The sequence below is a fragment of the Haliaeetus leucocephalus genome, unplaced genomic scaffold (genome assembly GCF_000737465.1).
Source record: "Haliaeetus leucocephalus isolate CR32 unplaced genomic scaffold, Haliaeetus_leucocephalus-4.0 Scaffold362, whole genome shotgun sequence".
Lineage (NCBI taxonomy): Eukaryota > Metazoa > Chordata > Aves > Accipitriformes > Accipitridae > Haliaeetus > Haliaeetus leucocephalus.
In genome coordinates this window covers 754729-781119 of record NW_010972798.1, presented here as the reverse complement: position 1 = coordinate 781119, position 26391 = coordinate 754729, and the positions used below count along the sequence as shown (strand labels likewise).

The following is a 26391-nucleotide window of genomic DNA, read 5'->3' as shown; positions in this document are numbered from 1 at the left end:
ACCAGCCTCCATGGAGAACATCCATCACTTCGCAGTTTCACCTGCACGATGTGCACCAGCAGTATAAAAAACTAAGTGAACAATGTGTCAAAGTTTGGAAGTTCTCCTTGCACGAATAACTTTGTGAACAATATCTATGCTGCAAGTAACTAATGCAAAGAAGCCTGTAACTAAAGTTCAGCCAATACACATTTGTTCCCATAGAATTCAAAAGACAAAACTCCTATTGACTGAGATGAAACCCACTTATTATCCAGAAGTTTGTATTTATGATCTGTTTCAAAGGAGCTCCTCCCTTCTTTTCTCCTATTCTCTCTTACCTTTTTAATAACGTCGGTTCTTTTTATATTTTGCACAGTGAGGGAGGAAATAATTATATGCCTCTCTGGTGACAACTGGTACTGCTCCTCCTCTTGCAAATGGAAACAGCAACTAATTCCCTTGCTAATATTTACTTGTTGTATGCGTCATTCTCCTCTCTGTCAGTTTACTCTCAATAAAAAGGGATAAAGAGATTATGTTCTTCCTTTAGATATTTATTTATGAATAGAACATTTTTAGACACTTAAGAGGGTTTGTTGGTTTTTTTTTTTTTTTTTACTTTGAGAAAGATCGTTCTAGATTCCTGAAGTGAGATACTGCAAAGCCTAGGTTAAAGCAGGACAACTACTTTAGGGGAGAAAAATATGTCCACACAAATGACATGACTATTCAACTATTTTACTTCAGTCACATACATAGCTATTCTATACTAACTCAAATACTCATGCGATCAAATTTTATTGGCATCAACAGTTACGGAAGGTGAATTGCAGTCACATGCAGGAGCATTCATAAAAGCAACATTTTAGAATCACATGTGGGAGAGTTCACACAAAGTCTGCCACAGTTATCTTATAGAATAAAATCCACTAGGCTTAATTTGTTCCATTAACTTTGATGAGACAGCATATCGCAGTCTGTTTACTACTTTTACAGGAACAGGAAGAGATCACATTTTCCAGATGTAGTCCTTCAACTCTATAAATTATCATCAAGGTTTGCCATTGCAGTATTCAGAGCTACACACTTTGTGCTCCTGTCTCATTAAGTCAGTCTTTGGACTGTAAAAAAGATTACGAATAATGGATTTGCAGTTTTTTGCTTTACAATTCACTAGAACAAGAAACAGTTGTTGACATGTACACAATTTTATTTTAAGGACACAGCAATCACAATGACAAAAACAGAACCATTACTTTAATACTGTAAGCTTTCCTCTGGAAACCGACTTGCACACAGTTAGATCTGAAAGCATTTTAAACAATATCTTGGGGGAAAACACAGCAAACCTTAAATATATTAACTTCAAACTTTATGTGCTTATCTCCTCTTTTTGGTAGCTGGTGGCAGTTAAAGCTCTTCAAAGTCATGGCCACTTGTATTCATTGCTTCAGGGTGCATAACCCTTCCCATGAATAACACAGTACCTGTGGAAAAAGTGGGAAGGGAGGAAGAGAATGAAAGATGTCAGAACCAGAAGGAAAAGTTGAGGTTATAAGATGACGAATACTAATGGTGAATTCCAGAGCATCTGGTGCACAATTCTTATAGGAACATATGTCTCGGAGAACTTGGTAGCCATGAAAGGCAATGGATCAATAGCCCTAGAGAAGAGGACCTCTTTGTATTCAGAACTGATACAGTACAGACAAGAACAGTGAGGTCTTCTGCATTTCAGTGCCCCTCTGCTTATTCTAAAGGCCTGACTGAAAACCCACCAAAAATCAACACAAAGGTTCACTTTCATTTCAGTGGTTCTGAGGATGTCTCATGAAGTACTGCCACTGATGTCAAGTGGTTTTGACACAGTACTGGTTTCTAGGCTGGGGGCTCCAAAGGTGACAGCTAACCTTAACTGAAGTGCAAACACTGAATCAGAGTAACCTTCATGATCATTTGGACCCTCACATGCCTGAGCTGCTGGACAACATTCCTCACAGAACTAAAAGTGAGCTCCAGAAGCTCCACACTAATCAGTTAACGATTATTAATAGACAGATACTTTGAGTTCACAGATTGATATTCCACATTAGAAGCATGCAACCCACAACAAGGAATTCTCTATATGAATACTGCTCCCCTACACCATTTAATCACCATTTACATCTTCCCTGTTTTATACATTTCTATCTAACCTGTTTAAACAGGTTATCAATCATGATAAACAAGTAATCAATCATGAGCACTTAGAGTATTCTTGAGAAGAAGGGTAACCATCACAGAATTTTTTCAAAAGGTTTCTAACCTTAGATTTCTAGATTAGTAACAAGCTTTCAGGCTTTAACTACAGTTGTTGGCAATTCTTCTTTCTACATGCAACAACAAGGCCTGTGCAACATTAAGAACTGCCCAAAGCTACCAAGCTCTACTCTGTTCTGATTTAAACTTTTCTTTCAGGGGAGATTTTTGTATATTGAGTATAGAAAAGGGCACATACCCTCCCCTCCAGATACATTTTTGCCTAATTATATGTCTATAACAGCAAGGATACTCAACTTAGTTTTGGTCAAAGAAAACCCCTAAGAGTTGGTATCATGCCTTGCACACTAGTGACCCTACCTAGCTAGACTGTAAGCATTACTGCAATCTAAATAATTTAATAAACATTGATACCTACAATGGGGATCTCAAATACAGAAAAAAAAGGTCAAATTGAATCTACTAGAGTTTGCTTGTAGAACACGTAAGACACCACAACTCACAGACCTATATGACAGTCTGTAGGTGCATAGTAATGTTTTGTCATCCACATCATTAAGACAAATTACAAGTATGAAACTAAGGAATCACTTAATCGTCGCCCATTTTGCTAGCGAGTGCTGTTTTCATCCCTTGCCTGCCACAGAACACTTCAAGAGCACAACAGAATGATAGCTGTAATAACTATCCATTATGCAAATTGTTTGGTACCAGGAATGTATCTCACTGGTCTTACTACAGCCAAGCTCTTACAAAATGCAATGATTACGGATATGCAGGGCAGTAACATTGTATTCCCTGAGGAAAAATGGTGAATTTTTCTTCCCCGGGGTTTTGAATCACATAACTGTGAATATTTTTCAGGATTGTCAGATTTTGGTGTCTTACTTGGAGAAACATTAAAGGGACATAGAAAAGTTGAGTCTTTCAATATTAGGTATTTTAAGACAAATTAAGGAAAAATTCATAATACAAGGACAGTTCATTGATCAAAATAGGCAATTTTCTTTCGTATATTTGTTGATGTACTATGAAAAATGTGGAAGTCTACAATATTCTCACCTGTTCTTCTGTTTCTGACCAAAAAGAAAAAGGGATGGTCAACTATAACTTGGGGATACAGCACTGCCATTCTGCTAATGGCAATCATTCCTAAAGGAAAAAGAACATAGACAACTTGTTAAATATCACTGCACATTCTCCTGCTCTTCATGAGAGATACTTGTGAAGCTCATGAGCAGACACTGAAGCCTCACACTCTCAGCATTAAGCATCAGCAAAAAATAGCATGAAAAATCTAACATGAAAGAGACCTACAGAGTAAATGCATGCCTATTTATGCTTTAAGAATGATTAACAATGGAGAGTGGCACAATCTCCCAGGCTGAGGTAGCAGCTTATGAATTTTAAGATCCAGAACCTTAAGGGGAGTTATGATGCCCGCTCACTTGTAGAAAGAAAATGCATTACATTAGACAGCACTGCTGACCTGTTTTAAACAGCTCCAAGCCTGCAACTGATAGTAAAAAGTAACCCTTAATAACTATGGAATATGCAACAACTAAATGGGCTGATCTTGCAGCTTTTAGCTTGAGTCTTTAATGCAGAAGTTGAAAGTAAAATTAACTGGGAATCAGGCAGAATTTGGCTCTTTGTTATTTTTATTTGGAGATACATGGATTTCTCCAGGATGTTATTATTATTTCCCAGTGTTTCATTTACTTTTACATTTTCACTGCACTGTTAATAAAGCCTCATGCATGACAGTAATTTCTGCCCATATCAATGTTACAATTCAACCCAGTTACTGATATTCATGACCAGGGAAGTAATTCTTCCTTTCCTCAAAGACTGGTACAAGTAGAGGCAATTAGAAATCACCTAACCATACATATTGGCAACTAATGTAATTTATTTTCAGGAAAAGCATGTGCTAATGAAGTAAACCAACCACCTGGCCTCCTAGCATTAAGAGGGGCCAGCTATGTTTTTGCATTTAGTACTTCCAATCTTGCATCTCTATATACAAGCTTACTAAGATGCAATTGCAACAACTCTCAACTCTAACTATTCTGGATCAAATGCCTCTGACCATCTCAATTAGCAGGTAAAAAAATTACAATGCTTAAGTTCCATAAAGAAAACATAAATTGCAGTCTGTACCCTCCTGACAATCAGAAGCAAAATAAGGAACAAGAGGTTTTCCACAGGATGCTCAAAATTCTTTGTGAAAAACACCATGTTAAAAAAATGCTAACACTTTTCATTTCCAGAATTCTCCCTGAAAAGCAGTACTGTGTCTTCATGCTACATGCTATTTAGCTTTCCTGGCTGTACAGCAAGTCAGTTTTCAAAAATTAATTAACACAGAATAACCAGACATTTGATTTAGTTCTGCTTTTCAGTCAGGTACCTGAGGCAGCAGCAGCTTCTGATCCTTCCTCATTAACTTCTAGAAATGCCTTGTGAAATGCCTTTGCAAGGTAAAGTTCCTTGTTATCTGGAGAGGAAAAGGAAACATATTTTGAGTGGCTCAACAGTAAGACTAAAGTATTTAAAAAAACCCCAAACACTGCAAAAAACCCCAATGCTATTATCCACCTTCTATACCACAGAGGGAAGGGTAAAGAGCTTTGTGCATCAGAGTTGCATTAAAATACCTTCTGCCAATACCTTTAACAGCACCATTTACCTTGCTTAAATTTGTAGTGCTCTCCTACACTACGGATATTAAAATAGCTTGGCACTGCCTAGAGCACCAGTATACCAGACACAGTAAAAGACAATCCTTGAACACAAGATTTTAAATGCAACTATTGGGAAAAAGGGTTATGACGTTATATGGCAAATACTTATACATAAATAATTTTATTTCTGCATTAGGTGCAATATAGACTTCCTCCAGGAAAATTAGGTATTTTCTTTCTTCTTATCATTATATTTGAAAGAAGCTGAAGATAAATATTTATTGCAAAAACCACCATGCAACTAGTTTTTTTTCAGTCTTGTTTGTTTTCCATCCTTCTTTGTCAGTCTTTTAATTTTGGTCCAAGCCTACTCCTGCTTAAGTCAGTGGATGTTGCATTACTTTTCTTCAGTGGCTAAATGATCAGACCTATTGGAATACTCAGCACCTTGCAGGAAACAAGGCACGTAACACCATTTAATCTGTTTGACTAAGTTTCATCAGTAAGACATAACAAGGATTAGATATACATTTATTGTACCTGCATAAAACCCGCAGTAATGACAGAGCACAACTGGCAGTTAAAAAAGGAATAAAAGCTTTCTCAACAGGGAGATACACAACCATGAAAATCTAATCTAACCACTCCAGTGAGACAGCTATACTCTTCTGCATTTCTGATCCTTCACAAAATGTTCAACACCAAAACTCTTAACTGAAGGCTGACTAAGGAGGGAAAGGTTGGGACTATTGATCTAATTGTTACCCATTTATTTTGGCTGTCACAACAATAGCCACTAGCTCTAGTAACTAATGCAAGCCAAACTCATAGAAGGCAGCAGTTTAAAATGTCTCTCCCCAGCATGTCTTATTACTGCTATCTACACTCAGAAATGAAGCAAACCTCCTAGTTCAGCTGCTTAACTCAGTAACAAAAGCCCCAAATAATTCCCCTTGGGATTGTGCGTAGGAAAACATACGCTAAATTGCTAAATACTGTACTAGTTCTAGGCTTCAGTTCTAAGCCTTCAGTAATGCTATCTTGAAAGCTAGGATAAAGTTTCCACCATGTTACTTTAAAACATGGGACATGCAGCATCTACTTATCTTGAACACTAAGTACAATTCTCACAGCTTTTGTCTCCTTAACTGTTAACAGAAAGGCCACCTGAAAACACAATGTGGTTGCATTCCAACACTAACATCACCTTTAAGCCTCAAGCATTACCTGTAAAAAATAAATCACAAGCTAACTAAATACTACAATCAAGTGTTAAATAATCATCCGCTGAAGCTTCCATTCCTTAGGGACCCATTAAGACTCAAGTTTTCAAAAAGCGTTTTAGAACAAACACTGGATGTAGAAGAACATTTACGTAGGTGATAATGGATAGATACCCAAGGCAAAAAGGGTGACAGATCCATGCACATCAGTAAGTCCTGTTGTGCATGTCTCACATTATGTGTGTGCTGCCTTTGTAAACATGTCAGTTAACAGGATTCTTGGCAAATTTATTGGTCAGTTCTGCAAATTCTACCTTCTAGGCAACTGTATTCTGCTATCCTTGCTTGATTCCATTTTAAAGCTCTATTGAGCATTTGAGCTATACAGCACATACCAAAAGAAAACAGCAACTTTGTAGCCTTTATAGAAAAACACTGATTTGCAGTTCCTTATCTTAAACCCAAATAAATTTTTATGTTTTATAAACAGACAAAGAAATGCCCATTTAGCCTAATCACGTATTTCAATCACGGGGGTTTTTTTTATTACAGCACTTAAGCCTGCTGCTGTGACCTGTAATATTCACAGCAATACTCCATATTTTCATCCCGAATGCTTTATTTTGCATAGCCTGGTGGTGCTTACGGTACTCCAAAGTATATTTCTGGTCAGAACACTTAGCACCTTGGAAGACTGGTCTCCACCTGATGAGTTTATAGACCCTAATTCAGACAGCATAAACTCTGCTAACATTTACCATCAGGTATAACAGTAGGCCTACTTGTAAATGTATTCAGGATCTGAGTATTAAAAAAACCCAACAATATTTTGTTAAGTTGACATGACTATAAGAAGTGCCACTGCAGATGAGACCAGTACGTCCAATTAGTCTAGCACACTGCGCCATCTATAGTATTATTGTTGCTTCAGAGCAAGATACAAGAAGCTTTACAGGTGAAAACTACAGCACCAGTTACAAGAGAAAAATACCCTCTCACCCAGCATGTGCCTTATACCCTAAACTAAGTTTCTCATACAAAGAATATACAGAATGCCTTTATTCAATGTAGTATAGATAGCTTTGAGTGCTCTGAGGCAATTTTTTTTTTTTAATCCTACCAATCTCATGACCTCAAGGAATACCCAGCAAAGATCTCTGTGGTTAAGTTTTCCATAAGAGAAATATTTTCTGTTTGGTTTCAATTTGTTGCCTTTCACTTCATTGGATATCTTTGTCCTTGGATGGTGAAAAGAGCAATTCCACATCCCAATTTACTTTCTCTAGACTCTTCTCTTTATATTGCTACTATCACATCCCTCTCATTCATCTCTCCCCGAAGTGAATGAATCTGTTTTCATATGGAAGCATAATGTTGTCACTGAGTGTTCAGGCAGTCGTCTCTTTGTTCTATTTTGCGATTGTCAAATCACTGACTGCAATACTTCAATATCACACATATCTTGTCATTATTATACACCTTTCCTTTATGGCTTTCACTGTGGGTAAGGTGGGGCTTACCTGAGTATCTACTATCACATCATTTTTCTCTAGCTTTTTTCATAAAAGCCAACATGATTTGATTGTTAGCTTCTCAGAAAGTCCCATGGAGATCTGGTATCAAAGTTTAAGCTTTCTGCAGGACCTAGCCTAGATACTCATTAATGTGTGGGAGTAATCTGAAGCTTACTTCTAATGTACATAACTCCGTTAGCATCACACTTCATTTGTCATTACACTCCATATGCTTGCAAACTCCTACTCATAGCTACCAACTGGTTGCTCCGCAAGTCTCATTTTAAAAAAGCATGCAGGTTTATTGGCTTTTCTAGCTTAGGTTGTCCCAGAAAAATTATACCTACCTCAGTCAAGACTTTGAAGAGCTATTTACTGGACCGATGCTCTTCTAACTACTTTATATTGTGAAAGTAAGTCATTAAGATCACTTTAGTCCTCACTGAAATGCACGTCACCCCGAGGTTAAAAGCAGTTGCCATTTAAAGCATTATACAACATTAAGAAATATTATAATCATTTGAAAGAGAAGGGGAATTTTAGTACTGAAATTAGTTCAAGGGTAAGTCCTAAGAGGTGTGAAAATACTCAAGTAGCAAGTTTACGTGCTGTGTAAATTATGAAATCCCAAAACCCAGAAGTTGTTTCAAGATTATTTTGAACACCTGATGGAATCAGAGATGCAAATAACACCTGTCAAAGTCTTCTGCTGAAAGTGAGAGTCAGAATACATGCAACTAGACAGCCAAATAGGAATGTCCTCCTACTCACCAGTGTTAATTGACAAGGAACTTAATTTCTGCAAGAGAGTAACCTTTAAAATGTGCATTTGGATTAATACTTTCTCTTTGGTTGCTCACAATCCAGACATCCCAGAAGGTAAAGCTGACTCATCTATTTCCATTTTTCAGATTGAGTGCAAAAAGCAAAAAATTCTAAATATTGAAAAATAAGTCTGTAATCCTGCCATTTGATTTATATCCACTAAACCCACATAGAATTTTACTGAACTCAACAATCTGTGCCTGGATCTGATTACAAGATTAGGGCTGTTGTTGAAATTGCAGAAGGCTTTCCTTGACACTAATCTAAAAGCAAGAGTAATAGGAGAGGGGGAGGAGAGTATTTTTAAACGCAACAGAATTTCTCAAAAATCTCCTAAGATTTCTTTTATGATTTGTATCTTCCTAAATTAAAAGTGTCCAGACAAACATTTTGTTCAAATATCTGCATTTAAGGCTTCATGAAGTGCCAAATTTTCCAGAGGGCTGATGCTGAGAAGCATGCAAACTTCTGGCTTCAACTTTCCTGTTACCTGACATACTATTCAGGTATTTGTAAAAGCAAGCTTTCAACATTTTCTTCATGATTTTTTTTCCCCCTTCCTCCTCCCTCCCCATTTTACATTGTGAAAATTGGAAATAGGAAACATATTCTGTATTTTAATTACTCAAAATTTCACCTCCATAGCATCAACAGCAGGGTTTTCATTAAAGACATTACTTCAAAAATATTTTCTTATTCTTAATTTATGAATGACCTTTTCATCACCTGGTGGCACATGCCCTCTTAAATGAAAAGCAAGAATGTTACAGTAAAACTCAGGAATTCTCTCTATACACTGCTCTACATTACTTAATAAACAAGTTAATCTTCAAATGGCAGAGGAGTTAATTCAGTCACGCAAAACATGGCATTTTGATTTTGTACAGTACAATTGTCAAAAATGTAAAACTTTGAACAAATTATTACTCACATGGATTAAAACACAAGCATGTTCCAATCTTTCTGCTAACCTCTCGACTACAGAATTAGTCCCCAATATATAGGTGAATTTCACATGAAATTAAATAAGAGCCAAGCACTGCCTTTGTGGTTCAATCTCCCCTACGTATTTTCCGTTCTCCTTAGTACTTTTCCTCAAGTAAATACTTCTATGTACATAGACCAGAATTTATTGGAAAGCTTACTTTTCTTTGGGGTGGCAGAGAAACTGAAGGTGTTTTTCTTCAGAAAAATGTTATTTCTTTAAAGAAGGATTTTTCATTTATTCAAATTCTTTTCACATTAGCTAACTCTAGCTTTTCCCACAGTTTCACTGGAAAAGTGAAAGCTGCAAAACAGTGGAAAAAGCTACATGATACATTGTAAACAACATTTCAAATTTAGCAAAAGTGAAAAGGATATGAAAATCACAAACATTTCTGCTGTAAATTTTTAAAGGGAGTTTACCTTCATTACCACTATTCTCAATAAGCCACACAGGTATGATTGTTTCCAGAGTCAGACAATTAAGAACAGGTATTTCCCATCAGCTAAGGATTTACCTGGCTGATTAGGCAGTAACCCATAGAGCAAAAAAACCCACCCCCCAAAACCCACCATACAGGGAGCAGTATATAAGCATAAATTACAAGAACAATGACAGCAATGTTACATTGTGACATGCTTCTAGATAGAGAACAAATGGGTTTGCCAAAATTCAGGTCTAGACAGACCATACTAAATACACTGCCTGAGTGGCTACTTTTGTCAGGCAAAAATGAAAACTTCTCAGGCAAAGATGTCTCTACTGCCTTTTGTGCCACTTCAATACCTTTTAGGTGTTATTAAAAGCATAAATATCTCATTTCCACCTCATTTTCTAAACGTATTGGGTATTTCAACTTCTGAAAATAAAGTGTTGACAACATATTGAAATAGGCAAGCAGCATATGTGACTAAATTGCTTTTATCTCAGAACACTTTCTTTCCTCTGCTGCTTCTATACAGCAGGTATCTGGGGAGATGACTAATTGTATAACAGCTTAATGCTGTGAACAAATAGCCTCTGGAGATAAAAAGATGACAACCCCCTTGTTGTGCGAATCCCATTTGCCATCAAGGCACTGAAGCCATATATTGCTCTAATGTGCACCTGCCTCTTGCATAGTGTTACACTTTCTCTACATTTCTAACGAGATCCAATTCCAAAATACTCATAATGAACCTCCCCAGGTCAAAAATCCCACCCCCTGATTAATTTCTCCCCTGCCCCAACTGCTTCTATAGTAAGCAGACTCTTACATGATGCAAAAATCACAAAGGATCAAAAAATTGCTAGCAGGTTGGGTGGTTTTTTTCCATAAAAACACTTTGAAGAGCTTGTTGGTTATCCTTAGGTGATTTTAGTACTTCTGCATATACCTTGAGACACAACACAAGATCCCCTTACCAGACATCGCAGTGAGGTCAGCACTACTGCTGAACAGCTCCATAATTCCGAGGCCTCTCCAGACATCTTTCAGATCAATTTCCTGTTCTACTGTGAACCTGGAGAACATAATAGAAAATTACAAGAAGCCCAGATGTAAGCAGTACTTATTGTTATTAGAAGGTTAAAATTTCCAGAGAATGACAACTGAAACATCAAGGTAAATAACGTAAAGTAGGAGATTGGGGACTAGTAGTATGGTATAGTGACACCGTCTAAAAAAATGCTTACAAACAAGTTAGTTTACTCTCACAGCTAGTTTTTTTTTTCTAATGCAGAAGCAATCAAAAAATATGCTAACAGAATGTATAGTCCCTGATCAAAAAACCTCAGTGCAAAATTATGCAGTAGCTAATGTAAAAGCTTACTTTTTATACAGAAGGTTTACTATAAAAACTGAATTTAATTTTACACATACTAGAATAGAATATCAAATAAGGAAAAGGACAGCACAAAGTTCATAGACAGCTGTTGGCAAAGAAGGAGCAAGAAAGTAAGAAAGATACTCCATTTTTATTTAAACAGTATAAGCAAAGACCATCAGTTATGAACGTGAATATAAAGCATTTCTGACTCAGCTTCTAATTACTCTGGTGGCAAAATTTTAATTGGGTTTTAATTGTAAGTAAAGAACAGGGAAAATAAATAGTTAGTGCAAATGCACATGAGTATAACCTGGCAGGATTTCAGTGTTAGCTTGCAAAGTCATATTCTAGGCTATGTTACTATGCTAGAAGGACAAATTGAGATTTATCCTGAGGGCAAGATTTTGGGCAAAAGCTTGTTCCATTTACAAAGACTGCTTTTCAAACATTATAAGAGTTAAGCCTGTCATCAGTAACATAAAAAAGACTCAAGTCCTTTATGCATGTCCAGAAACAGACTGGACAGCTGGAGAAACAAATAAATATGTCAGAATAATAAAAAGAATGGTAGCCCCAACCACAAAATGCCAGAAGTCTACAGACAAACACAAGAGACTGTAAATGTTTGGTATGGGTGAGTTACGGGTTTTCTGTAGAATGACAAAACAAATTATTAGTGATTTACATTATGCTGACAGTGACTGGTTATAACTATACAACACAAAACATGTAGTCCATAAGGTGCTGTTACAGCTTCTCCAGCAAGCCATTCAGTCAGAAACAACTCTGCAATTACACTGCAGTCCTTAGTGATGGATTTTACCTGTGCTGGAACCAAATAAATGTATGATACCGTGGTACATACCAGCCTTGGCAGCTTAAAAGAGAATAATCTGGACATCAAAAGACAACTGGATAAGGGTCAAGTGGATCTTCCTCACTTCCAACATTTACACAGAATAAGAAAAATCCAATACACAATCTACATTCATAATGAACCTAAAAATGTCATTAGAAGCCAAAAATCTATGATGGAATAGATATTAGTCATTACCCAGAGAAGAATTTTATGCAAGTTAATATAAGATGTGGAGATAGTTCAGGATCAATAAATCACTGGTGGCATCACAAGTGTTCATGTACCCTGTCCAGACAAATTCCAGGGTATGCCTGGAATAAAAACCCAAGAACTGATTCTTGTGATTTTGTTGTTTTGGCAGTTCTCAAAAGAATCAGAAGAGACCAACAAAGATCTGTGTACTGGAGGAAGCTTCCCATGGTGTTCTGGCATATTCTGCAGTCATTGTGGCAGCATTTGTTAAAAAAAAAAAAGTAAGTGGCATTATCTTAATGAATGAGATGAGGAGATGTAGGTACACATATGAGATGACCTGAAAACAGCCAATAGAATTTTAGGAAATGGGTCCTGTTAGCTTTCTTCTCCTCTTAGAAAGCTGTGGACACTCAGACTAGTCAAAAACTACAGAGGCAGGGAGGGCGCAAGACCTTATGCACAATTTTAGCTTTAAGCTAAGGGACAAATCTACAAGTTGCTCATTCAAATTTCTCTGGCTTCTAGGCTCCAAAACTACAGACCAGTTTTACTCTCCTACACACTTGAAGTATGCCCAGATCTATTTTAGAGACTCGAGTAAAAACCCTAGGAAAGATTAATTAAGGCTTGATTCCCAATGCTAGAGTTAAACAGTACAGAGGTCCTGTCTGTGCACATTGAATAAATCCAGAGTGAATAAACCCAGAAATATTTTCTTCTATATTAAAACTACACTGTAACATTTTTGAAAAATACATCCAACTGTATGTACCTTACAAACATGCAGAAAAGGCAAATTAATGTTAAAATGCATTTTATAAAAATGTCAGAGTGGTGTATTTTTCCCTTTTTGGCTTTTATTTCACCACAGTTTGTATTAAACATACCAAGCTTTAAAAACAATTTAGCTATTAACTAGCAATGTCAAACTAGTAAGGAATATCAGGATACGACGGTAGCAAGAAAAGTCTGCATGAAAAGCAAAATTTGAGGTCACAAATAAGAAAAATAACTGCAAAAAAGCATTTTTTCCAACTGCAGAGAATCACTATAAGATATAAATGGAAATCAGGTGGGTTTATGTCTCTGGACCACTAGACAGAAAACACACTTATCTGCTAAGCAATGAATTGTGACCCAGAAAGAAAGCATGACAGAAGATGTTTTTGCATACTAATCAAGGAAGAGGTCTGGGAGATGTTTTTTGGAAAAAAAAAACCCAAACAAAAAACCCCCACCCAAACCATAAAGTCTCAACTGAATATGCACCTGAAAAAAGAAAATTCAAACAAGTTGACTGATTATATTGCTAAAGGATACCTACATGAAGGATAGCAGCAGTCACTTAACTACTGGACAGAGGCTCTACCCCTGACTGAAACCTCTGGAAAGGCAAATACTGAACAAGTGGATGAGTGAAGGTCACTACAATATCTATAGAAGTGAGCTCCTGCTTTTTATGACAAATAATGTAGACTGAAAACATCACATCAGCTGTATAAATACCAAACTATCCCTTTACAAAAATAAAACTAATTACTTCCCTTCTCCCCTTTTAGTTTGTCTTATGGTAAAAACCCACTCTAATCCAGTATTCAAAATAGTATTTCCCCTCCTTTCTCACATGCTCTGAAGAACGGTGAGAGTTACAGATAAGCTATTAATGATATTTCAAATATTTTAGCTGGCATCAGAACTAGCCTCCTTTGAAAAATAATAGGGCTGCTTTACACTTTGAAATTTAATTTCAGGCTACACAATCAGACGTAAACATTTGGTATGAGTTATCCTGCAGTCATATTTGGATTTCTTTGCATTCCTTATAGACAGTGATATAGGTATTCAAAAATCAAAGCTGACAACCTAGAACACAGAAGAGACATTCAGTCTCATTTCCCAAGCCAGGCATTTGCTGTACCTCCAGACTCTGGAAATGCCAAGCCACATGATACTAGCCCTGACACATGGTTATGTGCAGTGTTTGTCGCATATAACGAAACAGATGGTCATATTTTTTTACCACAATCTTTTAGGTGTTTCTGATGCTAAAAATACTATGAAAAATCAATTTCAATACTTCAGTATCAGAAGTCATGGAATAATTCAGCTGGGAGCATTAAAAAACCACAAAGGAAAGTCTGAGAAACAGACACTGAAGAAAAGATGAGGTATTTTCACCATAGGACCAGAACAGAAAAACTGGTCTGTTGAGTAAAGAGAAGAGCTTCTGTATTTAAGCAGTTCTAGAAGGTTCACAAACACACACGTTCATGGATATATCCTTCTACAGACCACCTTAGAAAGCACTGAGCAGAAAGATATTAATAAGGGATACTGACTCTGCCTATCAGCTGTTGGCCACAGTCAAGGAGAAGTGAAGCTGTGAGTTAGCTCTATATTTATTTTTACAATGTTCACTTGCAAAGTCTCTCTACTTCCTACACATAAAATGCAGGCCAAATAGCTGAACAAAAATAATTCTCTTGACTTCCACCATCTTTGGATCTCTCCTACATGAAATGAAGAACAGAGTGAGATGCTTAGGAAGTAGAATTAGATTGAGAAACTAACAAACAGTTCTCTGGAGAGTTTAGCAGAGAATGATGATACTTTCATGAAACTGAAAACTTACACAAGCATTAGATTAAAAGGATGCATTTATGTCACTGACAGTCTCCTTAGTTATATATCTGAACCTTTAGGTTTTGTATAGAGCATTAACTTTAACATACCATATCAGGCCATCTTCTATTTTAGAGACTTTCAAGACAGAAGAAAGATGGCTTCATCTTTTGTGATGCTGTGCAACCCTTCTGAAATGCTGAATTTTTCATTAAGTCCTTAGACAGTCAGGATCCACAGAATCAAGACGGATTAGGGTACACCTAGTTATACAACAGAAGTGAACTAGAGCCTAGTGTGATTCATCCCAAAGGCTATAATCTCAAAAATTACTAAGAGTTCTGAATAAGCAAAAGCAAGAAATTCCAAGTTTTCAGATTGGCTCTAATACATTAAATTCTGCAGAAAAAAAGCAAACAAAGGAATGGCTCCATTGCTTGAAATCAACAATATTCTTGCTTGGAGAACAGGCCCTCAGGATCTGAATCACTATTTTAACATAGCAAGCAGTCTACAATATGAAGCTGCCAACTGATATAAATTCCAACATTTTGGCTGGAATTTCAGCTACGTTGGCCTGAGGTGCTAGAACTAGCCTGCATGATTTAATAGCCTGAAAAGAAACAATGCAAGCAAAGCCCCCTGCCCCCAACAGCAAAAACAAATCAAAACCTCCATACAACTGCTCTGACCAGGTGATGCAAGGCAGATTATGGTTCTTTTTCTGGCAAGGTCCTTCTATCCAGGGCTAAATATGGGCTGCAGAAGTTGGCTAAGTAAGTATTTCAGTGGGACAGTTTTATGCCTCTTCCGGGACTATCTCAAGAACAATCAGCACTGGCCTATTCCTCATGAAAAGGGGACTCAAGAGAGCATGTTAAAAAAAAAAAAAAAAGGGGGGAATGTCTGGGTTTTTTTGGTTTGGGGTTTTTGTTGCTGCTGCTGTTTTAGTTTTTGTGGAGTTTGGGGGCTTGTTTTTTTGGTTTTTCTTTTTTTTTCTGAGAAAAAAACCTTCAGCTAAAACAACTTACAATTTCAATGTCATCTAAGGCATTTTTAAGGTATTTTAAAAGTATAAAAAAGCAAGAAAGTCATTATAAAGAGCTGGGCACACTGGAACAATCCGTAAGAGGAGATCTGCAGACTGTAGCAGTGTTATTAGGTACTAGTTCCTCCTATGCTCTTCAAATAATTTATGTTAGAGAGACACCTTTGTAAATTAGATTCATGGTCTGTTTCACTCCTATGCAAAAAGTGGATTAAAATGTTGATCACTTTAGTCTGGGTTAAGCTGGAAACAATGATTTGAAAATGAAAATGAGAAAGTATAATTTAACAATTCTGTACAAATCTCTCCTTTGCTATTAAGAGGAATAATACACAATTTCATTTGCACACAGATAATGTAGACAGAAATTGGAAAGTTGTGATTAACTCTGCTTTGGCTAGTCATTCAGGTCTTATTACAAATGTATAAGTTTAAAAAATGTTCACTTTATAATTGGATAGCATCTTTCAGGATATAAAAATTTAATTTTATTCCACTGCTGCTTTCAATTTCTCAGAGGACAGAGCCCGCAGGCCACATTTCATAACATGCCTTTCTGAGTCAGAGCATAAAATATTTATGAAGTGTTTATTTAGAGCATTGATAAAATCCTGTAGATCACCTCTGAATCCCTAATGGAAATCCAACACCTTAGGAACATGCAATTAATCTTTGGAATTTTTGTAAGGAAACTGCAGTATTACTACATGGAATTTCAAGCTCATGATAGTTATCTTTTATAATCTGAAAATAGTGAAGGTAATAGCACCACATTGTACTGTTTTGCCTTTGTACAGCCTTAACTCACCAGTGTTTACCAAGTTCTTTGAGGTTCTTGGATACGAGAGACAGGCATGACAACTAGCCTGAGTATGGAATAAATAAGGACATTTTATGACCACAGAAAACCTAGGCCTCAAACTCACTTCTGAGAACATGGCTACAGAGAATCCTACAGTCTCTGCTTTTGGTTAAAAGCAATCTAAAACCCAAAACTACCTCTATAAACTTAAGTCGAGTCATAAACATAATTAATATGTTTTCAATGACATTCATGCATTTAACTTTAGATACCTAAGCTTCTTAAATTTGGAAGCTAGTTTTCACAGATTCCCTATACAATCAATGGAGAACGACTTCTATTGTGGATCTCGCACTCTAGAAATTCTTTGAGACAAGATGTCCAACTTTAGCACCTGACGCATAGGCTGTGAAATGCTCCAGTTATAAAAGGAAAGCTTAAGGGATGGAAGAATCCTCATATTTTACTTTTCATTAACATCTAGGTAATGTTTGCCCAAGCCTGCAGGAGAAATAGCCTAGGAGAAACACCCCTCCCCTCATTTCTGAGGGGCTGTTAATACTAAAGCTCCTGGGATCTAAAGCTCCAAGAGAAAAACAAACAAAACCCACAGGAATAGTGTACAGTAGGTTCAGTTTGTATAAAATCTGCAACACAGCTCTTTGCTGCTCTCCATGCTTCTTCAAAGGAAATGCTACTTAGAAAAGAATGGAACTCTTACTGTGGGGCAAAGAAAAATAGCCCCCAAATGCTGCCGTTGCCTTGCCACTCTGGCTGCAAGTGTAACAGCTTTAAAGAGAAATGGAATTCCATCTCGAGCTGGAATCAGGACAGACTGACAGCACCACTCCATCTCAACCTAATTTATCCTGGCTAGCCTTGTTTTATTGTGCTTAGCTGCAGTTAGCTTCTTGAAAGTGGTCTTTGCTTTGGAAAGGAAGCTGATTAACTGCAGGGATTCTTGCCCATCTCTTTACATGTGAAATATAACAAACTCAAATCTCCAAGTCACCTGAAAACAAAGAACTACTTTCATGATTAAAAGGATTCACTACAGTTTATTTTTTCAGCTGCCATGTACCCGCTGCACAGTGCCACAAAAGTAGAATAAGTAGAAGTGATCCACATCAAACTTGTGCCATATTGTTATATAAACACTTCAATGAAATTGTTATGAATCATTTGAAGGACAGCATGATCCAACTACACATTATTAGTGACGTTTAGTAGTAAACAACTCTGTTACTAAGTCAAGTGTAGGGCAAGCATGAAAAATATTCAAAGGTAGATGAAACAGAATTCTAGGAAAGATTACTAAGTGGTATATGTCAGCAAATATGTCACTGAGCACACACAAGTTATGTCTGTAAATGAACTGACAGAAGTTTCATCCCTTCTGGTAGTAATGTCTTGTTACTCTATTGCTCCTCTAAGGAAAAAGAAACCAGCACTTATTACAACTAAGAAAAAAGACAAAAGACACAAATTGACTGGAATTACCTCTCAACACTCAACCATTTGTATATACACAGACACACACCATTAGAACTTTTTAAATTAGCAGCACATAGAAATCTAATTAGGACCTCAATGATACATTTTAGCTTTAGTTAATTCAGACTTGCAATATTTCTATGGCTCCTGTGTAAACGGAACTTACCAGTAATGAGTTCTGCAATACTCTGAACATCACTCAAGGTAGATATATTCCTGATGATGAAATTCTCCTTTCTGGAGCTTACATATGAAAGGGGTGCAAATGCAGTGCTCATCTGTTGCTCAAACAACCATCATTCTGCACTGCATGCCCCCTAGGCTGTCTTGTCAAAGCAACCTTTGCATGGGTGCTACATAACTGCAGACTTGATCAAGATGTTCAAATTTTACCTACTCTGCTACTCCAATCAATTTGAATGCAGTCTTTCCCCTTCTATTGACATGGCAGCATATTCTCACCTTGGTAAATACACTTCCACTTTTTGCTTCTTTACAGAATTAGCCCATTCATTAATCAATGAGGCTTTGACCAGGGGTTCCAATGTGACCAGTGGAACTTCCTGTCTGGAAAGAACGATCATCATACTAATCTCATCTCCCTCATATGGTATTTCCAGAACTTGATAGATACCACCTGCTTCATTGGAGCCATCACTGAACTCTCCTAAAAGAGAAAAACAACAATAAAAAGCTATCAGTAGTATTTTCTTGTCTTCACTGGAGATAGGGGAAAAATAAAAGGCTAATACTAGGCAGTATTTACTAGATCCTGGAACTAGAAATGACCATCTTTATTCTGTATAAAATTTATATTGGTTTCTTCATCACAGGATTTGAGGCTTACATCTGCTTTCTTGAAGAAAACAAGCTTATGCAATCACAGTTTGTAGATAATCACACTACTAAACCTATTACCTAACTTCCACTGGTTAGACAGAGAAGTCTAAAAGTTGTTAAGGCTGCCAAGAGTTTTATGGAAATGGGCAGAGGTTTTTTTATTCAGGAGAGACAATTTTTCAATGATGAGACTGAGTGAAATACTGCCAACGTTAGACACCGTAGAACCGACTTAGAGTTCAAGCTCAGGATAAAAACGATCATTAGTTCTACTGTTCAAAGAACCCCTATTTTACCTTTCTAAGGATATTACAACAGTAATGAGCAAACATTATTCATTTTCATAGTTAGCACAGCACAAGAAAAATATTTTAGTGAGAAGCAGGACTAGCTCACAAGAAATGTAAAAAGGTTAGATATAATAGATAAACATTCTGAAATCCACCATGTGGCACCAAACACATATCTAAAAAAGTATTCAGGAAAGAGGTCATTATAAATGTTGCTATCTAGTTATAATACACAAGCATGCATATTATGAAAAGACATCAAAATCAGAATCCCTTCACTGGACAAACACCACATTTAAAATTCTAGGTGAAAGAACTGACAACAATACAAATGAGCATTACTGCAACAAACCTATTAAGGTAAGACTTACTAGCTTTAAATTGCTAAAGGTTCAACTCACCATAGTAAAACTCTCCCTGCTGGTACATCATTGGAATCTGCACTTCACTTTCATCATCTTTAGTAAAAGAAAAAGTTCTTGTATTTTCAGGTCTGAACTGTGATTTCCAATTGCCTTTAAAGTAGATTGCGTTGATGAGAGCCAAATGAGTTAGAGCACCAAAATCTCTTGAAGACACAAAATCTTTGATCATATCTAAGAAGAAAACCAACTGTCAGTCTGCATGTCAAAGCTGTCTTAGCTTGAAAAATGCAAGAAAATAAAAAGCTGTGCTAACATGTAATTTCCAATTCAGATGTTTCATTAAATCTCAAATTAAACTACCAGTGTTTTGTAAACCTAAAATCACAGTGTAGGTGCATAAACCCTTCCATCAAGTACATGTTAGTCAACTGTTTCTTGATCACTACATAAATATATCCTACAATGAAACCACGTGAAAAAGGGGTCACATAAGGAATGTTTACACTGGTGCTATAATACAGTTCAGCACAATTGTCTTAAGGTCAGAACTTCTACAAACTTTGGCTCCAATCCAAAGAAGCACTTAAATGGGTGCTTAATTTGAAGTGTATAAGAATACCCACTGGAACCTCACCTGGGCCAATTTTGAAGGAAGCATTCAGTTTCAGTAATGTCCTACTGACTTCAAAGTAAGGAGTAATCATAAAAAAACCACATAAATTCACAGCATTTGTTCCACTGACATTAGCTCTTGAAAAGCAAAAGAGAAAAACATCTAGCATCTGCTCTATTCATGGGAGGTATGTCAGCTGAGCATGGCAGCTGCTTTGCTCCTACTCCTAAATAAGTCATTTACATCAGAATACAGTACATTACCTGCTTTAGCTCATCTTAAATGGCTTGCTTTTCAGCAAAATAATTCTGAGTTTGTTAAATTTGGTGCACTGACCAGATTTGTCACTATTCTTGAAGAATTACAGCCTACTTCAGATAGCTTCCTTGCTCACTTCTATTTTTAACTGATACTGCAATGCAAGGTGTTAAAATAAACACACTCCTCAGTCTGATTATTACTTCTTAATCCATGGTTTAACACACAAATTAATTCTGCTTTCTGGAGCATATGACACTGACTAACTGGTCTGAAATTTGTGTACCATAGGCAGTATTTCTTCTGGGTTGCTGTTTGTAATTCATTTTATCTAGAACGTTCTTGGAAATGAGATGTGACCGATACTGCCATACTCATTCTCCGTGGTTGGAAAAAAAAAAGGAAAAATTAAGAAGTTTTTCTGTTCCTATTCGGTACATCATATTCCCTTATATTTTTCAGCCACATCTTGTAAATACACTAATATAATGTTAAGAATTTTTCTGGCCAGAGAAACTTTCACAGTTATGTTTTCTGCTCCAAGCCTCCCATCACGCTTAACATGCTAGAATTGGAAACCTGCCTGTCTTGTACCCCTTTCCTAATGAGAAAGTGAGCCTCCTCTGTCAGAGCTGGCAGGCAGGAGAGAATGAGATCTAGTGGTCAGAGACTAGGCTGAGGGACCGTTACTATTGCAACCTAACACTGAGACCCACAGCCGCCTTTGTTAGTTCTGCACAGCTCCTTCCAGGGCAATGGTTATGAGCTCGGTCAGCACATGTGGCAGGTGTTAAGCAGGAGAACTTGCTGTTCTTTCTACAAGAAAGAGAATTTTACTTTTCATTCAGACAGACACCACGTTTCTCTGAAAACACTGCAATCTGCTGCATCACTCACATTGCCTCTATTTCTGTAGCTTGAGATAAAGGGCAGAATTTACTATGAATATAATAGCTGCAATTTTCCCTTGGAAAAAACAGATCATTTCCAAAATGGAATAAAAGCATTATATGAGGTGTTTTTCCACTTTGGTGCCATACATTTCCATAAAGCATTATGGATTCTTAAATGCTCAGACTACATGAGGACATGTTAATTCCTTACAGAGGATTCTGGTACCTTCAGACTTACAATGGTACAACAGGCCCCTGTTGAATTACTCTTAAAATATCAACTTCCAGAGTGTCAGATGAACTAGAATAAGATTATGCTTTGATCCGTACAACAGGGGACTAACTTTGCTCCCGTACCTTGAGACTCTACATGTATTCAGAAAATGTCACATCTTTGGGATTCCACAAGCAAAGCGAGCACTATATCACGCAGATCTGAATATGCTTATTTACAACTGTGTTTTTTGTGCTTACTCCCCTGCTGCAAATTTTTGTTGTGAAACTCTGTTGACGGTCTTCCTGAAATCAACTACTCTCTCAACATGCTATCTAGTTTCCTCACATTGGAAAAGATTACATTACAGGGTCTGATTTTGTGGTTCAAAATTATCTTTTTTATTTCTTCGTTTTCTAATTTCTAAGTACCTTGTAACTTTGAGTTCCTCAGGGAACTAGCAATACTCCATACATCCAAAGCCTAGGCTAATAACCCCTTTGTAGACAACTTTTCTGCAATTAGCAGTAGTACTTATCTTTTTTTTTTGTAATTTAATACCAAAATCAATATTACAATACTATTAAAAAGCCTACTATTAAAACATTCTCCTTCAATAAATGTTACAGGTACTTCAACATAGTAAGATGGGGAAAAATATTCAGCCAGATACTACTATATGATTAGCAATAGCTAATATTACTTAAGACAGATCATTCCTGCACAGGAAAAAAAAAAAACTTCACAAAGAGCTGATGCTAGAGTTCTTTTTATGGGAGGAGATACTTTAGTCTCAAACAGAACAGATAAAAGCCAAGGCAACAATTCAACAACACTGTATAACTTTGGAAACACAAACACTTACTGCAGAAAGTATATAGAAGAATGACGTGGACTTACTATTTGTATGATTCTCCACCCACTTATTGATGTGGGTAGCTACAGCTGCACTTTGGCTGAAATCTATATTCTCTACTTCAGCTTTAAAGTATTTTTTCACCAACTGCAGAAATTTGTCACTGATATGAAATCCATTCTGCACATAGAGAGAGTTAGCAATATTGAGAACATAATGACTTTCTTCAGTAGTTGCCATATCAGAAAGGTCCTTCAGGAAGGTAAACTCCTCACCTGAGGAAAGAAAAACAGCTTCAGTGTTTCCATGTTTTTTCTGCTGGAAATTCACAAAGACATTTTATGGGGGGAAAAAAAAAAAAGCTGTGGGTTTTTTTTAATAAACTTGTTTCTAAACCTACACACACCTTCAGATCTGAAAGAACAATCTACAAGGCAGAACATATTATTTAGAGCTTATTTCTTCTACTACCTATAATTAGCACAATTAACGAGACACTTGGATCCCATCACAGACAAAGCTATCAATGTTAATCCTTTTAACATTAAAAGAGTAATTAAAATATTATTCTTACAAGTGACACTTGTATGTCTTGCCACCACAAATCCTTAACAGAATTTTTGTTACATCCTAAAACCCAGCTGTTTAAGGAAAAATGAACTTCAAGTTTTGAAGCTAAGGACTTCCCCACAGACTTCTCTCTGCAAAAAACAGGTCTAGAATTTCCCAGGATCCTGCATGGGGTAGACAGAATCATTTGCTTGGGTAATGAGGAATCCTGAGTAGGATTAAAGTAGTCTGCTTTAAGATAGGAAGCTTGTACTGTTGTATCATCTACCTGAAGCTGAAATTCCTAATTAAAAAAAAAAAAACAACAAAACCAATGCCAAAACTTAAAAATTGAATGCAATGATATATTCCAAGCAGAAATCATTGGAGTACTTTCACTGAATATCACTCATATGCAAGAACAGTGAACGGCCCAGCTCGAATCAACTGCATAACTTCTTCAATTATAGCTAAGAGATAATTTACCGATGTTTTATATGTGCTGTGGTCTCCACAGAGAGACATTGTGTTCAACAGTACCACTGCGCAGACATCTCAAACACTTGTATTCAGAAATTCCTCCCCAAGATCCTTTCACTGAAGACTTAGAAGTCCAGTACATTGTATGAATGAGAAATCTCATTCAGGTTTTAAACCAATTACTTTGATATCAAAATTCATAGAAATTGCCTCTTCAAAGTCATTTTTTGCCATTCATTCAAGCCCTCCATTTGCAGTCATATTACAGTTGCTTGCACTAACAGAGTGTGCTGGCACTCCACAGCACAGCAGTACATCCAGATGCATGACTTAGCTCATCCCATACTACAAACAGGACGGTGTGGTAGTATTGTTCTCTGCTAAATAAGTGAATCCTGTTTCTCAGAAAGGCTGATGGGAACACGTGGCATATTGTGCTGAAACAATCAAGACTTTCATATTTCCTAAATTAGCTTATATATCTGTATGCAACATTATGCAATGCAGACAGAACATTAGCAACATAGAATTAGGATAAACAATCTACAGGTTCTACCTACAAGAACCAAACAAGTTCTGTCAAAGTAAGAGACAGTTCCAGTTAAATTACTAAGATTTTCTTACTTTCTTATAAGCAATATTGCTAGAACCACTGCTTTCCTTTTCAGGTTTCATTATAATCCCTAAAAAGAATGTTCCTAAAAATCTTCTTATAACTCCGAAGGCAAAGGCAAGCTTATTTTGCAGACAGAAAGCAAGATCAACAGTTAACTGTAATTGCTTATGATTCAGGTGCCCAAGCCAGGGTTGTATGTTAGCGCCTCTCAGCTTATGCAGAATCCTCCAAAGCACGCTTCAGCATGCTCAGGCCATCAAACAGGATGCCAAGAAGCCTACTGATTAATAACCCATGGACACGACCGAGCCACTTCCATCGTCGTTCAGGCATTGCCATCTCTTTCTTTAAGACAAAAAGCCCCATCGTAAAACATGATTAAAAGGCCTTACCATTTTTTAAGCTGTCAAAACCCAAGGAATGTCGAATTTCTTTCAAAGTGGTTCCGTGGGCTCCGAGCTCTACCATTCCCATGGCTATTGCGATGCTCAGAGGAGAGAAAAGAATATTCTCGTCTTCTCTTGCAGCTCGCAGCTGATTATAAACATTCACAGAAAGCTCAGCAATGGTTTCATGAGGAAAATTTGTCTTGAAGGCTTTGCTTTGCAAAACAAGCAAAGACAACAGTCCAAGGAAATACATGTCTTGAGATTCTAAGATCTGCAAGATAAGTTTTAGAGAAAATAAAAGTTAACCCTGTTTAAGTAATAAAAGATTCAACTTGAGGAAAAAAAAGAATAGTAAATGTTTTAGTCTTAAATCTGTGTGGAAAAAAAACTAGTCAGAGTTCAAGGCACAGTTCAGTTATTGGGAGGAGACACTAATACATATACTGTTCAAACTGAAGTAATGATCTATATTTGAAAAAATAACCTACTTCATTATGTAATTATATGTTTTTGAACTTTCAGCCATAGATTAACAAAAACATGGCTTCTACAGAAAAAGATCTCAAAGACATAGCAACACCTTTCCTACTTTTACTTTTTAATTTTGCTGTTGTCATTGTTAAGCAATGCTGATCTGGAATTGGCATGCGTTTCTGTACTTTTTCCACCAAGGAGACCTATAAATCTGCATTTCTTTCATTTGACCTTCCAGTAAGATGCAACTTACTCATCTAAGTCACTCTAAGCCCCAAACTGGTAAAACTATTTCAAGCACTGTAAGAGAGCTTGCTGACACCAGTGACAAATGAAATGTACCATGATGTTGCTCAGTTGCAAAACACATGGCAAGCAGCCAAAAATTCTTTGAAAGAAAAGTCAGTCATGCTTTAGTTACCAGATGAAATCCCTTTTGCTAGTAAATAACAGTGAAAAGTTGGGTAGTTATGCTAGCTAAGAGACAACACCTGCTCAGAGATCTTTAGGGGATAAAGTTCCTGTACACACCAGTGAGAAAGATCCAACAGGGGAAACAAGAAAGTAAACTAAACAGAAAAAAGGTTAGCACTAATGCTTTTGACTAATCCATCCTCCAAGCTTTGCTAAAACGCTTCAGTAAGCAGCAGTTCTCACTCTATCCCAGTTTAGTTCATCGCACAACTATTGGTATTAAAATTCCAGCTCCTGAAGCTGTGTACATATGTCTCCATCCTTCCGTTTTTCCCTTTAAACTTCATGCTACCTTAGCATCTGACCTGCTACTGCCAAATGTCTCAAGTCAGAAATATCAAGACAACAGAGCTTGCATTTCAATTCCTTCTCTTTGCCACTTATGGTATTTCTAGCACATAACAAAGCAAAGATTACTGAAGCAGTAGGTTAGACAGTACAAGACTAAAAGCTTTAGTCCAGAAGTGTTTACATGTTGTTGTGCCAGTCTGCAGGCCTTGCCAGCATGGGACAAATTTGTGTGAATGTGCTATTCTGTTGCTCGACTGAAGTCAATTTGCATGCAGCCAGCCCAAGTGCCTCTGCCTTATGCTTCTCAGTTCTCCTGTGTCTGCAGTTACCATGGGTTTCTACCTACCTGACACAGAGACCCTCAGTAAGCTTTATACAACATTTATATTATGCATTTCATCTTCAAAGGACTATGTAGCATTATCTAATTAACTCGCAGAACACTGAACGATACATAATTTAAGCATTATTACTCACATTTTATAG

General features: G+C 36.8%; 1 protein-coding gene across 1 annotated transcript; it reads right to left on the bottom strand.

Moving 5' to 3' along the window:
- Nucleotides 1-1171: 1171 nt before the first annotated feature.
- Nucleotides 1172-24938, bottom strand: SERPINI1 (serpin peptidase inhibitor, clade I (neuroserpin), member 1). Its single transcript, XM_010572854.1, has 8 exons — nt 24670-24938; nt 22677-22907; nt 19835-20029; nt 18766-18970; nt 10880-10977; nt 4655-4741; nt 3304-3393; nt 1172-1469 (listed from the first exon to the last, which is right to left on the bottom strand). The coding sequence occupies exons 1-8, from the start codon at nt 24917-24919 to the stop codon at nt 1393-1395; spliced, it is 1233 nt and encodes a 410-aa protein (XP_010571156.1). The 5' UTR covers nt 24920-24938; the 3' UTR covers nt 1172-1392.
- Between the last annotated feature and the right edge of the window lie 1453 nt (nt 24939-26391).